This window comes from Herpailurus yagouaroundi, unplaced genomic scaffold, assembly GCF_014898765.1.
Source record: "Herpailurus yagouaroundi ecotype Mexico unplaced genomic scaffold, PumYag 188, whole genome shotgun sequence".
Taxonomy (NCBI): Eukaryota; Metazoa; Chordata; class Mammalia; order Carnivora; family Felidae; genus Herpailurus; species Herpailurus yagouaroundi.
The window spans coordinates 2,423,872-2,439,838 of NW_024412419.1; the positions used below are offsets into that span (position 1 = coordinate 2,423,872).

Below are 15,967 nucleotides of genomic sequence, written 5' to 3' on the forward strand. Positions count from 1 at the left end.
TATTTAAAAGCCATTTGTATTTCTTTTCTTTTGGTTCTTCTATTGTGTCTTTTTCAGCCTTTAAAAAATGCTTTTGGGTTCTTTTTCTTCTTAATATGTAAGATACTTTTCCTACCTCTGAATATCTCCTTAGAATACGTTTCCTTAGAATACTTCAAAAAGGCTATCCGTGCATACCTCTCTGTGCACTCTTCCCGTTTTCTGGAGCACTCCATCCGTGGAGCAGGAGTGAGGGAGGCAGGAGCCCCTCTCCTGGGGCCCCTGCAGGATGCCAGCCCAGCTGACCGGCAGGAGAGCCGGCCCCGGGGGGCGGGCGGGGCGGGCTCCGTGGTCAGCTTGTGCTTCGCAAAGCGCTTGGGTTGTGGTAACAATCTCAGAACTACAGGGCTTGCTGTTTTTATTTCATTACCATACTTCTCAGGAAAGTGGAAAGTGCTGTACATGTACCTCTAATTTTATTACTGAACTAGTGATGAAATTTACACAGTGGTAAGAGGATGTTTCTCTGCTTCTTTGTGGGGACGATTCTATATTGTGCAGCCGGGAAGTGGGCTAGCTCCCCAATCCTAGATGCTCACAAATTCATCTCACGATCCCGTTTCCCTGATGTGTCTTCCAAGTCACCGTGTTTGAGCTCAACAGGCAAGTGGCAGTGAAGTCCTGCCTTCATGAAGTAACTGCCCTGTTTCAGCTCTCTCCAACGCGCAGCAGTAACAGGTGCTCTGATAGAAGGTTTATGCATACCGGAAGTGAGAAAGTCAGCCATACTAAAATCACCCAGAGACTGCTACTTATTTTCGGTAGGTTTCCTTTTTTCGTGCCTTTTTTTGCTTTGTTGTGATTACGTTGTTCACATAAATTTGCATGCTGTTTCTTTTCTTTATCTTGAGAGAGAGAGTGTGAGTGGGACAGGGGCAGAGAGAGAGAGAGAGAGAGAGAGAGAGAGAGAGAGAGCTACAGAGGAGCTGACAGAGAGGGAGAGAGAGAATCCAAGCAGGCTCCATACTGTCAGCACAGAGCCCGACGCGAGGCTCGAAACTACAAACCACGAGCTCATGACCTGAGCTGAAGTCAGATGCTTAACCGACTGAGCCACCCAGGCGCCCCTTCCTCGTTCCTTCCATATTTTTGGTATTCTGGACAAAGACCACGAGCTGATTTTTGATGTTGGCGCGTTTTATAAAGGTGGCTGGACCTACAGCAGGTGTCCCTGGGGTGAGGGTTTGTGGTCTCTGGCCTCCTGCAGACACCCCGCGTGCTGACAGCGCGCTCACGGTCTGCGCTGGACGTGGAGAGAGCTGTGGGCGACCTCGGAAGTGCCAGGCCCGGCTCCCCTGTAGCAAAGCTCCCGGGAAGGATGAGCACAGCTCCCGGGGCCTCCACAGACCCCCTCCCCCCGGCCTCTGTGCAGCACGGGGTGGCAGCCGCTCAGGGCCTGAGGGTCCTCCCACCCTCTTTCCCACCCTCCCCTCCTGTCCGGGAGGGTTTTGGTGGCTCACAGCCACCGCTCGGCCACACTCTTCCTGGTGCCCGGTCTCCAACACCTGTAGCTTCCAGAAGGCTCTTCTCTCCCGCGGAGACGCACGCGGACAGCAGCGAGCATTGCAGGAACCGGGGGTCCGGGACGTGTCTGCTCTTAGCATCCGGGCACCACCTGGGCGTGGGCAAAGGGACCGCCGCCTTTTTTCATTTCTCGGAATCATTTCTTTCCGTGTAAATATCACTGGACTCCTTGAGAAGTATAAAAAGTTTATTAGTTTTTAAATCTCTATCACACCTTACTGGTGACCGATGCTGCCGTTCTGAGCTTTCACCCGGTTGCCCCGACGCCGGCTTCCTGCCCACAGCACCGCCCTGCAGCTTCCTCAGCTGTGATCTGGCTGTGCCAGGTGGGGCGCCGTCCGGGCCTCAGGGGTGGGGTCCTCCGCCCTTCTCGGGGTGCTCCCGCTTGCACACGTGTCGTCCGCCTGCCTCACGGTGGCTGCTGAGGGTCCCCAGAGCCTCTCTCCAGCACCTGGTCCAACCGCTGCCAGGAGGTTCACGTGCAGAGTCTCGCCCTCAACTTTCCAACCCACTTTCTCATCTGAGGCTCCGCAGCCTTGGGTCTCGTGAGTGCTGATGACACCCTGAGCCTCCTGTCCTTCTGGCTCAGTGTCTGGGCGAGTCCCTCCCCTCCTCTCCGTTCACCACTGCAGGGTGGGTCCCTTCCCCGACGAGTCATTTTCCACAAGTGCGCCACAGCAGGGCTTCCTCCCTTTGGGGAAGTCCCGGGACTGGATGGATCTGTGGTCCCGACGCTGCCTATGGGGCTCAGCCCCTCCTTCACATCTTGGGCAGATCGCCAGGAGCCGCTGATGGGGGCCTGCTGCTCCCCACAGTGGAGAGAGTGCCCCTCACCCCCGGGGCTGCTGCTGGAAGTGCGGGAGGGACCCTTACATCGCCCTTTGCCTCCACAGCTAATCCGCTAATCTCTCTCCCTCCCCTTCTCCCCATTCTGTTTTGTTTCGTGGCATGTTTAAAATACAACATACTACGTTTCAGCTAAGGTAGAAAATTTTGGACACCGCAAAATACGTATGGATAACATGAGATTGTTACATAAAATTTTATTTTAGAGAGAGTGCACGCATCTGCAGAGAAAAGGGGGGCAGAGAGACAGGGGGTCAGAGGATGCCAAGCAGGCTCCGTGCTGTCAGAGCAGAGCCCGACGCGGGGCTCGAACCCACGAACTGGGAGCTCGTAACCTGAGCCAAAGTCAAGAGTGGGACGCTCAACCGACTGGAGCACCCAGGAGCCCCCGGATGAGGTTATCTGCATGAAATTCGCGCAGTGAGGTCCTCTGCCTTCGGTCAGGTGACCCGCCAAGACGGCTCCACGGTTCTCACATCAGTGCCAGAAGGATGACACAGCCACTTAGGTCAGCGACTCTCAAACTTCCTCTCTTTGTGCAGCAGCGCGAGTGTCCATAGCGTGGAGCACCTGCAGGCGGAGGGGGTCCTGCGGGCTCCGGGACGTCGTGGGCCCTCCCGCCCCCCCCAGGCTGCCGCCTACTCTCAGGGCTTTGCAGTTCCCGAAGACCATGGGACTCGGGCTCCATCTGGCAAAACACGCGAGCTGCTCACGCTTGCAAACCGCCTCTGGCATCGAGGCCTGAGGGGCATTTCTCCTGGGGTCCTTCGGAAGAGGCCCCGCTGGTGACTGGCCTTTAATGGCAAGTCCGCCCCGTGCGTGGTGGGCGTGACCCACCCGCTTTCATCTTGGTCTCACGCGAGACCGGCGCTTGGAAAGACCTCGATCAATTGAAAAATAATTTGAAATTCAGCCTCTTCAAGTATGTTTGAAATCTGCGGTGACCCTGTCCGCTGCGCCGAGGGCCCCAGGGGTGCAGACGTGGGTCTGTGGGTCTGTGGCCAAGGATCGGGCCACGCAGAGCTGGGTTCTTCTCACTGGCTCTGCTCCGCTGCTGCTTCTCAAACCGTGGTGCACAAGGGAACCAGCCGGGCCCTTGTGACGGTGCAGCTTCCGTTCCGGAGGCGGCTGAGACGCGGGCACCCGTCGGCAGGCGCCCAGGCGGTGCCGTTCCTGCGTGGAACAGCGTTCCAGCGTCTGCACTGCAGGTCGGTCGTGAACGTCTGCTCGCCCTCACCTGGGTGCCCTGCTCATCTCGGATCCCGTAAAGTGCAACCGCGTCCCGTGGGGCCTCTGGCGGATTTGCTGTGTGCTGGGGCGGGGGGAGGGGCTCGGGTGGGCACACGGAGCGGCCCCCCTGCCAGGGGGACTCAAACAGGAGAAAGTGCCCGCCAGCCGATGGATGCCTTTTCCGAAATAAGAGTCCAGCCGGAGGAGCTTCAGAAACCTCCTGCTGTCCTTTGTCCTTTACTGAAATAAGCGTAATTTGCACATTTCTAGCCTGCACAGCGAGGTGGAAACCGTACAGGGCTGGCTCTGCTGACACGGCCCGCTAAGTGTGTCATCCACGTTTTCAAGGCGCCCTGCTAGGAGGACAAGATTAGGGGGCCCCCCGGGCCGCTCCCCTTGGAAGCCAGGGCCCTCCTGGCGCGCCAAGGTGGAGCGTGACCCTGTGTCGGTGGCAGGCTTTCTGGGCTCTGCAACGTGCACATTACCCTTCGTTAAAAATCGCTGAGGAAGTGAATTCCGAGTGCCCTCTCTCCCCTGTCTCCACTTCAAAGGGCTGTGTGAGATCTTCATTAAAATTAATCAGAATCACGTGCCTGCCGTGCTCTGCTCCCGCTCCTTCGTTCCTCCTGTGTGTCTAGAGGACAGACACGCTCTTGCACGCTTCTCATTAGTGGGACGGGACGAGGGAGGGACATCACGTCAGCTCCCGGCTCCCTGGGGAGCCTCCGCCAGCTCTTCAAACTTACGGGGACGGGATCCAAGTGCGTCTGGTGCATTTCCAATCACCTCCTACATCCGAGGCAGGGAAATTTGTTTGCTTTTTGCAAAAAGCTTCTTGTCGTTTGGAGGGCAAGAAAACCTTCCCGGAAGCAGGCAAAAAGGCCATCGGTGCTCCCGTGAGAGCCTCCGGGCTTATTACCACACTATTTCTCCGCCCAAGAAACGTCCGCGAGTGAAAACAAGTCAGCTACACAAACCGCCCGGGATCGCTATGGAGAATGTGCTGACCATCTCGGGGGAGTTTAATGGTTCTTACCTTTGTGTCTCCAACACACCCAAGACACAGAACGTTCCTCTTGGGAACGGTAGCCACCCCAGGGGTAGGTCAGTGCACAGGGGCTGTGGCAGGGGGCGAGTGTGCAGGGGGGCCTCCTGGGTGCCCTGGTGGTCTGGGTTCAAGCCCAGCCAGTGCTTACCAGCTTCACAACCTCGAGAGGTGTGAGGATAAAAGATACGTTTGTGTTCGTGCACTTGTGCACACACACGGGTGTATGGGTTGTGCGTATGCTTCTACGTGTGTACGTATGTTGGAATAGGCATGTGTATGTTGGCACGTATGTGTGTGCACACAAGGACACGCGTTTACACCTGCATTTATGTTGGCACGTATGGGTGCGTGCTTGCATGAGTGTGTCGTATGTGTATATGTGCACACGCGTGTGCACACACACATACTTGCACACTTGCGTATATGCACGTGTGTGCCTATGTTTGTGTGTGCATCGCCCAGCACCGGCAAAGGATGGCTCTGCTCATTTTGCCCAGTGAAAGCAGGTCTGCAGCGGGTGGGAGCCGTGCATGGAGGTGTGGAGTCTCTGACCCGCACTCAGGCCTGGCGGTCCCCAGGGCCGGCCCTTCCCCACACCGGCCCTCCTGTAAGGTTGTTGCGGCGTGTGGCACGACCGGGTTTTGCCACGTCTCAGGGCCTGTGGAGGGGGGCCTGGTGGAAGAGGACATTGTTGAGGGCAAAAGGGACAGTCTGGCGATAGGTAAGGCGGGGCCAACTGGCAGCTGTCCCGGGTCCCCATGGCCAGGTGTCCTCAGCCTCGGCCGAGGCAGCCCGGGGCGGGGGGTAGTGTTTGTCTTCCCATAAGTCCGTAGCATACTTTCAGCCCCGCTCGTGGCAGTGTAGCCTTCCGGGTGTGACTGGCTCCACGGGGAGCCTCTCTGGTGCTGGAAGACCGGCCCCTGCTCCTCAGCCGAGGTGTGGGCTGGAGAAGGAGACCTCAGTCTGAACGGAACGTACGTTACCATGTGCTCAGCGACCCAGGGTCCCCTTTACAGAGAGGACCCAGAGGCTCAGAGAGGACCGTAACTTGTCCCAGCTCGCATGGGCAAAGGACTGCGATCGGGGTCTCATGTGCTGGGTCCGTGCTCCAGGCCACTGAACAACAGGCGTGCCTAGCTCGCTGTGTGACTCGAGGTGGGTGGCTTTGCCTCTCTGAATCCCAGTTTCGCTGGGGGCAGAGAAAGCGTACTGGACTGTTAGCGCTGCCGTGACAAATACCACGGGCCCGGGGCTGTAAACAACAGCTGTTTATTCTCCCGCGGCTCCGGAGGCTGATGTCTGAGACCCGGGTGCCAGCGTGCCGAGGGCCCCATGACCACCTCTGTCACCCTGCTCCGTGAGCTGCGCGATGTCCCTCCTGGCACCCATTTTCCCCAGAGCCCCCAAGGCACGGTCCCACACTTCTCCAAGGGCAGGGGCCGGGGGGCACGTGACAGCAGCGACCTTGAATCAGCGTTAACGTTGGCCGTGCCATTCGGAGCTGGGCCAAGAGCCAAATGCTCTCAAGTTACTGCCGGGTTTTAAGTTACCCAGAAGGCAGGATGTGTGCGGACCCTCAGGGCGCGTTTTCCGCTGATGAAATCAATCAGTAATTAATCGTTCTGTGGAGGTGGGGAAAACACTTCGCGGCCACGCACCTGCAGGCAGGCACTCTCCTCTGGCTCTCCCCACCTCTTCCCTGTGCGGGAGGGAGGCGAGCCGTCTGGATGGGGGCAGAGGGCCAGGTGTTGTTTTCAGTTTCTCTGTGCGGGGCGGGGGGGGGGGGGGTAGGGCTCAGGGAGAATCCCCTCCCACATTTCGGGGTGGGATCTTCCCAGCGGCCAGCAGGCTCTTCAGTCACGTGATGGGGCCGCACTCACGTCCAGTCTGTGCTCTACTGTGGCTCCCAGTCTCCTCTGTCGTGTTCGGGCTTTTGAACAGGAAGGCGCACTCCATCATCCTCTGGGATCTGGCGGCCCTGCCCCTGTGTCGGGGGATTTGGCGGGGGCCCAGCCGGTTAGCGCAGGCGCAAGCCTCCGGGTCTCTCTGGGCCTTTGCCTTCCCATCTGGAGACAGGGTTCGGTCGGGCGGTCTCCACCGAGACGTCCTGCTCTGGACGCTGCCTTGGTGGGAGTGCCGTTCGAGCTTGTGTGGTCTTTAGTGGGCCTGACCTTCCCCGTGAGGACGAGACACCAAATGTCTCAGCAGACTGCTGTCACGGCTGACCGCTGAGTGAAAACAAGCAAAACCACCTTAGGTGTGGGGGACACTCGACAGTTACAGAGGCACACATGCTGAGGTCATCCTGACACCTGTCCTGCGGCCCAGCCCAGCTTCTCCGGCGCTTGAGATCCCTCCCGGGGCCCCAGGAAGGGGGCCCCGTGGAGAGTTGGGGGACAGCTAGGTTAGCCTTTGGAAGGGAGGCCTGGGGAATGAGGCCGGCAGCGGGCGCACAGGCCGTGTGCAGCACTAACACTGTCGCCTCCCAGGGAACGTTGATGTTTCCGCAGAACGCTCTTTGCAAGAGGCTGAGTGGACACGCCACAGTCACCAGGAATTAATTCCTCCCGGTGCTGGAGGCTGGACGTCCAGATCCGGCTGCCTCTGGTGAGGACCTCGTCCCCGGCGGGGGACGGCGCTCTTTCCCCCACCTGTGTCTCTCCTTCCTACCAGGGCCCCACCCTCGTGCCCTCATCTAAGCCCGGTCACCTCCCAAGGCCCACCTGCAGCCCCTGGTTAGGGGTTAGGGCTTCGGGCTTCAGCAGCGGACACTGGGTGGGGGTGGAGGGGCACACTTCAGTTCCCTGCGGAGGTGATGGTCGGGCTGTGCTGGGACACTCTGCCTGGGGGGGGGGGGGTTCATCACTAGATGAACAAAGACAGAACGGCCGTGCTCAGAGGAAGAGGCGGCCGTTCCAGCGAGAACTGAAACGTCAGGGGCGCGGCCTGGGGGAAGACGAATGTCGGGCGTGTTTCGCCGCGGGCTGCGCGGAGAGTGACGCGGTGTGGGCGGCGCTGTCTGGTGCGGGATCACCGGGCGGGCACGTGCGGGGCTGACTGCTGGCCTGAGACCTGTTCTTGGCCGTCTTCCTTTGCTGCCCTGACGGCTCGCGGTTGGGGTTGATGAAGGTGAGCCTGTCCCGTGGACCCCGTCGGCAGGATGGGCCGGCCTGGTGACCGGAGTGTGGCCGGGCGACTCAGGGTCGTCTGGCTGAGGACGGGAGGCAGGGCTGGCGCCTCAGGGGACAGAGCAGCGCAGATAGCGCTCAGCGGCGCACGGACCGCTGTGCCCCAGGCTGGCGCAGTGGGGGCTGCCCCGCACTAGGGGGCGCTGTCTCCGCACCCACCCTTCTTTGCTGCCCCACTGGGACCCCCACCCCACCCACCCCGGGCCTCATGCTCTCGCCCCGTCCCACCTGTCTCACTGGGCTCTGACCCTGCGGGCCCCCTCCTGCAGTGGGGTCCCCGGGGCCCGTCCCCTTGGGGCGACATCACCAGGCTGCCTGTTGCCAGTAACCGCGGACGCACCGGCCGGGCGCCCTCGAGGCACACTGAGTCACGGCCAGCCTTGCCCCACACCCCAGCTGTGCGGTCCAGGGGACCGCGCCCTTTCCCTGCCCTCCCCCACCTCCGTGTGCCCTGGGGGGTAGGGTCCCCTGCTGCCGTTGTCACCCCTCACATGGGCTGTCCATGACGTTTGGTACTGCTGCTCCCACACCGTCCCGCCGGGGCCTGCTCCCCGACCCTGTGTCTGCGCCCCCTTCCAGCCCCTCTGCGGGCCAAGCACCAATGGCATCCTGTCACTCTCCTCCCTGGCTCCCACCCCCCTCCATCCTTCCTCCACCCTGGTCCATGGGTTCAGGCCCCTCTCAGGGCTTACTCACACCCTCTCTGGTTATTACACCCGTTACAGGTGTCTGATCGCCCCCAGATCTTCCCCGCAGGTCTCAGTCCTGTCGCCCCGTGTCCCTGGCACCAGGCACAGCACGCAGTCCGCAGGACCTGTGGCCTGAGTCGCCTCTGTGGTGGCTGGGCCAGCCTGGCCTCGGTTTCTGTGGCGTCCCCCGCCTCCCGTGGGGTCTCAGATCTGCGGTCACAGCTCGGTCCTGGCCCTGCCATACCCCGGGCGCTTGACCCGGACAAGCCAATCAGGTCCTCTGCGTCTCCTCTGTGTCGTGAGTCACTCGTGTAAGAGAACGGGCGTGAGTGTGCTTCCTGTGTGAGCCTCAGCCAGCTGTGTGTGTGACGGGTGTGTTTCCGTTTGAGCTGCAGCTCTTCTGAAGCCTCTGGTCTCAGTCCCGAACTTAGGGAATATCGCAAAACTAAGAGCTCTTGGCTGGGAAGTCCTCAGGTTAAAGGAGAGGGTGGGCGTCAGGACAGCAGGACAAAGCCTCATCTGCATCACACACAGTCCTTCCGACCACGTCTCTCCTGCCGAGCTGCTTATGCTGAGTTTCATGTAGTTTCAGATTCTTAAATTAAAGCCGATCTTGTGTTTTTTCTACTGAATGTTCTGCATGTTTGTTTGATGCTGGCCGGCTTGGCTTGCGGTCTGTGGCGATCACCAGCGGACAGGCAGGTATGGCTGCTGACAGTTTCAGGACACTTTCTGGGAGAAAGTCTGAGTGTTGAGAAAATCCCCCCGCTGACGTGATTGGTTCCGTGAATGGGTGAGGAGGGCCGTTCTTGGTCTTAGTGAGCTGGTCGGCGAGGACGGTCGCATGGGGACTGTTACGAGGACGTCACTGGGGTCATGGCGTGAGGACCAGTCACCGGGCCAGCCTGCGGTGATGGGAAGTATGGAGGAGGTGAGGGGCAGCACTGGTGACCCCCCCAAGCTCCGGTGATGGGACTGCAGGTGGTGTGCAAGCCGGCCTTGCTGGAAGACTAGTGACCCTAGGAGCATTCCCAGGATCCGCCTCGCCCTCTTCCTTCTCCCTTCCTTCCCCCCCACCAGCGGGTGGTGGAGGGTGACCCGTGTGCCCCTTTGCAGAAGTGTGGTCTGCTCAACTTGGTCTGGGGCCAGGTGCAGGAAGACGGGCTGGGACGGAGGACAGACAACCTTGTCCATGGACGTAACCGGAGGGGCCTCGACTGAGTTCAGGATTAGGGATGCACCGCGGGCCCCCTTCGTTCCATAGTGTGTGTGAGTTTTAGGCGAGGTGTGTCTTCCTCTGGAAAACACATCAACAGTGACCCGTGAAGAACCTTCCAGGGTCTGTCACACACGTGACCTTGAAGAGACTAAGAGGACAGATGGACGTTTTCCGTCTCCTCTTGTGCGTGTGTGCGTGTGCGTGTGCGATGTTGAACAGGAGGCAGGCCGGATCACCCACGCACCAACCAACTTTGATCTTGTTGTTTTCTACAGGAGACATGGGTGACAAAGGACAGAAGGGCAGTGTGGGTCGCCATGGAAAAATTGGTCCCATTGGTTCTAAAGGTATTTGCGACGCGCTTCTTGCCCTATTCCTTCCCGGGCTCAGGGTGCGGGAGCTCGAGGATGGTTGCAGACTGGCCAGTCCCGCCTGGCGGCTGTGCTTCTGTGTGCTTTCTACGCGATGCTGTGGTCTCAGGGTTTGCAGCGGGCAGTGGTGGTCAGACTCACCTGCTGGCTGTGCGCCCACCAGGGCGGGGCGAGGGCTCCTGTCCTGGAGGGCGCGCAGGGCACCCGGGAGGGGGATCCGGGGCTGGTGTGCTTGGCAGGACGGTCACTACCACTTCCGTAACCAGTTTAACGAGACGCCGGAGCCCCGTTTCACTGATGGAAGGATGGTATTCCGGAAACGCTGTCTGTCCACCTCCAGCTCTGGTGATTTTTTGAAACTGTGGGGTGTCTCTGAGTGCGAACGGGGCCCAGGAAGGCAACAGCCAGTCAGGGCAGCCCTCTAGTGACGAGACGCCTGCACTTGCCTGGGTCCGTGTCGAGACCTCCTCTGACCGTACGGCCCTGCAGGGGCGGGCAGGTCAGGATGTGGCCTCGAGCCACACAGCCCCTCTGTCTCTCTCGCCGCCCAGTCAGCAAACCCTCCCTGGGCCCCTGGTGTGCCCTGTGCTCTCAGTAAGCGAGGCCACGGGGGTCTCCCCACCTCCCCCAAGGGTGCTAATGAGGCGGCCGAGGCTGGGGACAGCCAGGGCTTGGCAACGTGAGGGTGGGGCGCAGGGGGCGGGTCCGTGTGGTCTGCCCAACTCTGGTGCTGGGTTTCTTCTGCCTCAGTAACCTGCCTCGGGGGTTTGGGCTGCGAGTGGGTTCGGGTGGTTTGTTCTGATCGGTGGTCACGCACCTCCCCCGGCCTCAGCCCGTCCCCGGCAGGTTCTCGGCCAGGAGTGTGACGGCCGCTGTGGCCAGCTCAGCGGAGCTCAGGTGCTCCGGGGAGCACCTGTTCAGGATGGCCCACTCCTTATGTAAAGAGCACATAGATAGATACGCGTGGCACAGAGAGAGACGTGTGCTTTGCAAAGGCTCTGAAAAATCGCGGTAAAGCATTCCTAGTATAAGATCTGCCACGTGAGCGATTTTCAGGCGTACAAGTCAGTGGGATGAAGTACCTTTGTGATGTACCACCTTCACCACCGTTTGCAAAATGTTCTCATGGCCCCGGAGAGAAACTCGGTCATCGTGAGGCAGCGTCCCCCGGTCCCCTCCCTCAGCCGTGGTCACCACTACTCTTGGGGTCCATGACTTTGTGTGCTCTAGGTTCTAGGTCATTCACGTAAATGGAATCCTACTAGATTTGTCATCTGTGTCTGACTTATGTCACAGAGTGTAGCGTGTTCTAGGCTCCTCTGTGTTGTAGCTAGGTCAGCATTTCCTTCCTTTTTAAGGCTGAATCATGGCCACACCGCATCTTACTTATTCACGTGTCTGTCGGCAGAGATTCGGGCTGTTTCCACCCGTCAGGTCCTGGTAGGTGCTGCGCAGAGCGCCATGGATGTTGGCATACGAGTAGGGATGTGTCTGCTTTTCACGTACAGCGTGTGCTCTGAATAAATGTCTGTGTCTCACCGCAGGACAGCTTGCCAGCAAGCCCCTCGTGCAGCTTAGTTTATGTGCTCGTCAGGCTGACCTGTCTGTCATTCCTGAGCCCTGATGCTGGTGAGAGTCACAGGGGTCTTCTGGACGGACCTGGCGCGCTCTCCCCCCTCCCCCCCCCCTTGACAGAATGTGCTGAGACTGCACAGAGGGAGGGGACACTGGTCCTCCACCGCCCACGCCAGCTGGATGTTTAGGCTCTCCGGGAGGAGAAGGCGCTGTAGGAGTGCTCACGCGCCTTCGTACATTCGTTGTGTATTTTATTGTTTTATTTTATATTTATTTTATCTATTTTATTTTTTTAAAGTTTATTCATCTTAGGGTAGCCAGGAAGCTTGGTGGCCATGGTGGTGTCCAACCCCTTTCCTTTTTAAACAACATTTTTTTTTTAACATTTATTTTTGAGAGAGCAAGACAGAGCACGAGTGGAGCAGGGGCAGAGAGAGAGAGAGAGAGGGAGACACAGAATCTGAAGCAGGCTCCAGGCTCTGAGCTGTCAGCACAGAGCCCGACACAGGGCTTGAACTCACAGACTGTGAGATCATGACCTAAGCTGAAGTCGGACACCTAACCGACTGAGCTACCCAGGCGCCCCTCACCCCCCGCCTTTCCTTTATAAGCCGCGGGGCAAGGTTGGGCAGGAGGGCTGCATGGCACATCCTGTCTCCAGGAGGCAGCGTGACAGGCCAGGTGGGGGCCCTGGTGCCCTTGGAGAGGGCTCAGGAAGGACTCTCTACTCCATTGGGGTGAGACTGTCCCCAGGTCCACCCCAGTGCCCACGTGACACGTTCTCCCTGAGTTTCCCTGCCATCATGAGGGCACAGGTAGGAGTCAGGGTTAGTTGTTACTGACCCAGGGGGTTAAAGGTTCATGACGTGAACCTACAAATTGTTCTATGAGACATCTGGGGTTTTTGGAGTCGATTTAAAGAAGGATCGTCTGGCAGTCTCTAAAATCTAGTGATAGGCCTGTGTCCCATGTCACATCGAGAGAGCCTGAAGAATTAGAGATCTATAGAATACAACTCTCTGTATTCACAGCAAAAAGAGGGTCCAGGGGAAACTCCTAGGATGTTACCATGGAAGAAACAACACTGTTATCCAGGGGAAGATCCTAGGACACGACACACGGAACGTTGTTAACCCTGATAATTCTGAACTTGAGTGACGTGTCCCAGCTCCACTTGGTGATTTTGACTTTGCTTGCCTTTTTCAGGTGAAAAAGGAGATTCTGGTGACATAGGGCCCCCCGGCCCTAATGGAGAACCAGGTATGGCACAGAGGGCCCAAGGGTTTGTAAAAAAAAAAAAATGTATTAAAACTTGCACTTTCTCCCAATCTCACTGAAAAATAATGACATACCTCCCTGGAGAAGGTTAAGACGTACAGCACGACGGTTTGATTCACAGATACCGCAAAGCGGCCACAATGGGTTCCACTAACATCCGTCTTCTCGTGTAGACACAATAAAAAGAAAAGACGGAAGAAAGCAGGACTTGCGAGGAGAGCTCTGGGGACTGGGTCTCTCGGCAGCCTCCCGTGTGCTACAGAGCAGTGTTAACTTTGTGTATCGGATCCCTGGTGGGCATCTATCTTAGCCGGGGTGGGGGTGGGGCGTCTGCACCGTCTGACCCCCGGCCTCCAGCTCCCCTCCCCCACCACACATGTGAGTGAGGTCCTGCAGGATTTGTCGTTCTCTGCCTGGCTCACCTCACGCGGCAAGAATGCCTTCAGGTCCATCCATGGACAAGGGAGGGGCAGGGAGAGAGGGAAAGGCAGGGAATCCCAAGCGGGCGCGCTCCTGGGCCCTCATTTCCTCGGATGCTCTGGCTTCTCTGCTTCCGCACGGTCGCCGTCCCCAACCCCACGGTCTGAGTTGCTGCCACAAGGCCACCCTCCACCCACCTCCCCTCTTCCTTCCACGGCAACAGAGCCCGATTTTAAAACAGGTGGGTCTCTGGGGCACCTGGGTGGCTCCGTCGGTTATGCCTCTGACTCTTGGTTCCGGCTCGGGTCATAGTCTCACGGTATGTGAGTGTGGGCTCCACACAGACAGCATGGAGCCTGCTTGGGATTCTCTCTCTCTCTCTCTCTCTCTCTCTCTCTCTGTCGTCCTCCGCCCCTCCCCCACTCATGCGCTATCTTAATAAATAAACTTTAAGGTACAAATAAAATAAAACAGGTTGGGCTTGGTCCTGTCCTGCTGAAGTTCCCGCACCCCTCCCCTCGCCTTGGGGACAGAGCCCGCAATCTGGGTGTTCCGGCCTCCAAGGCCCGGCTTGCTCCTCGCCGAATGCGCTTTGTATCGGGGGGGGGGGGGGGGGCGGCTACCCCGGGCACGGTCCCGTCCGGTCTCACTAACACAGGGGCCGGCGTCCGCAGGCATCCCGTGTGAGTGCAGCCAGCTGAGGAAGGCCATCGGGGAGACGGACAACCAGGTCAGCCAGCTGACGGCGGAGCTGAAATTCATAAAAAATGGTACGCGCAACCCCAGCCCAGGGGGGCGGGGCGGAGGGAGTACGGAGGGACTCGGGCGGCCGTGTCCCCACGTCCGCGTCCCGCGGGTGTGCGCGTGCGGCGCCCCGAGTGTGCTTACAGAACGCGAGCGCTCACTTTCCAGCACTGCCCCCCCCCCGCAGCTGTCGCCGGCGTGCGCGAGACCGACAGCAAGATCTACCTGCTGGTGAAGGAGGAGAAGCGCTACGTGGACGCGCAGCTGTCGTGCCAGGGCCGCGGGGGCACGCTGGGCATGCCCAAGGACGAGGCCGCCAATGGGCTGATGGCCGCCTACATCGCGCAGGCCGGCCTGGCCCGCGTCTTCATCGGCATCAACGACCTGGAGAGGGAGGGCACGTTCGTGTACTCGGACCGCTCGCCCATGCAGACCTTCAACAAGTGGCGCAGCGGCGAGCCCAACAACGCGTACGACGAGGAGGACTGCGTGGAGATGGTGGCCTCGGGCGGCTGGAACGACGTGGCCTGCCACGTCACCATGCACTTCCTGTGCGAGTTCGACAAGGAGCACGTGTGAGCGCGCCGCGCACGTGGCCCCAGCGGAGCAGTGCGCACGCGCGCGGGCCCCCAGGCACCTGCCGCCTGCGCGGGGCGGGGCGGGGCCCCACTGGGGGGCGGGGCGACGGCGGCCTCTGAACCGCCCGGGAGGAAAGAGGTTTCCGGGAGTTATTTCTCAAGTGAGGTTTTATCACTTGTATTGTAGCCAAGTCTCATTATGGAATCATTACTCAGAATTGCTCTTGCCTTTGTCCTGACTATAAAATAAAAGCTTAAACATGATAATCGTCAAGTACCAACAATGGTAGTGGGCTCTTGAATCACTGTCTTCCTTTGAATTTCTGTCTGGAAAAGAACCCACGTGACTCCAGCCAATAGTTCTGTAAGTGACGATAAAATCTATGTTCCTTTCCACTACTGTCCAAGCAGGGACATTTTGCTTGCTGCAAACGCAGGTTTCGGGGAAAGGAAAAGTTCTCTAGACCTGACAGGTGAGTGCCTGGTGTTACTGTGTTGCCTTGGTTTCTCCAGGAGCTTCAGGTGTTACTGCCCAAACTTACCCCGAACCTAGTGTCTTGCGAAAACAAATATTAAGTGTCTCACGCTTCCCGTGGATGAGGACTTTTTTGGGGGGTTTAGCTAGACCCTCGTGCCTATGGGCAGGATCCGGCTCTTTGTCCCCTGGGCCCCTCTGCTGGGCAGCTCTCAACACAACGGCTGGCTGTGTCAGAGTCGTGAGGAAGGGCCAGAGCAGGACCGTGATGGTCCTTTGTGACCTGGTCTGGGAAGTGATGTGCCGTCCCATCACTATATTCTGTTCACAAGGAGTGAGCCACCATGTCTAGTTCAGCTTGGGGAGGGGATTTCACAGGATGGGGAGGCCAGGTCCACTGGGAGCCATTCCAGAACTTTCTGCTATGATCACCTGTGCTTCTTCTCCGCTCTGTGCGTCAGAATCCCTAGTAAAAAGTAAACCTCTTCCTGTTTCAAGAATACAACACGTGAGCACATACAGAAGACCCAGCAGAGCACATCTGATAGGATGTCAACCCCCGGGCGTGAAGTCAGAACCACTGCCCCTAATTGAATCCCCCGACTTTTCTTTTTTTTTTTTTTTTCAACGTTTATTTATTTTTGGGACAGAGAGAGACAGAGCATGAACGGGGGAGGGGCAGAGAGAGAGGGAGACACAGAATCGGAAACAGGCTCCAGGCTCTGAGCCACCAGCCCAGAGCC

General features: G+C 58.7%; 1 protein-coding gene across 7 annotated transcripts in view; it reads left to right on the forward strand.

The window, feature by feature from the left end:
* COLEC11 (collectin subfamily member 11) overlaps positions 1-15,033 on the forward strand; it is a 33,229-nt gene extending 18,196 nt beyond the window's left edge. For 2 of the 7 annotated variants that reach the window (XM_040495967.1, XM_040495972.1), the window contains exons 4-7: positions 10,059-10,130; positions 12,936-12,989; positions 14,102-14,197; positions 14,340-15,033. In XM_040495967.1, coding sequence (XP_040351901.1) covers positions 10,059-10,130; positions 12,936-12,989; positions 14,102-14,197; positions 14,340-14,869 — 752 coding nt within the window. In that variant the 3' untranslated portion in view covers positions 14,870-15,033. Of the gene's footprint in view, positions 1-6,767; positions 7,295-10,058; positions 10,131-12,935; positions 12,990-14,101; positions 14,198-14,339 lie in introns of those variants that run through there. The other 5 variants (XM_040495970.1, XM_040495973.1, XM_040495969.1 and 2 more) reach the window with 5 other exon arrangements.
* The last annotated feature ends 934 nt before the right edge of the window (positions 15,034-15,967 follow it).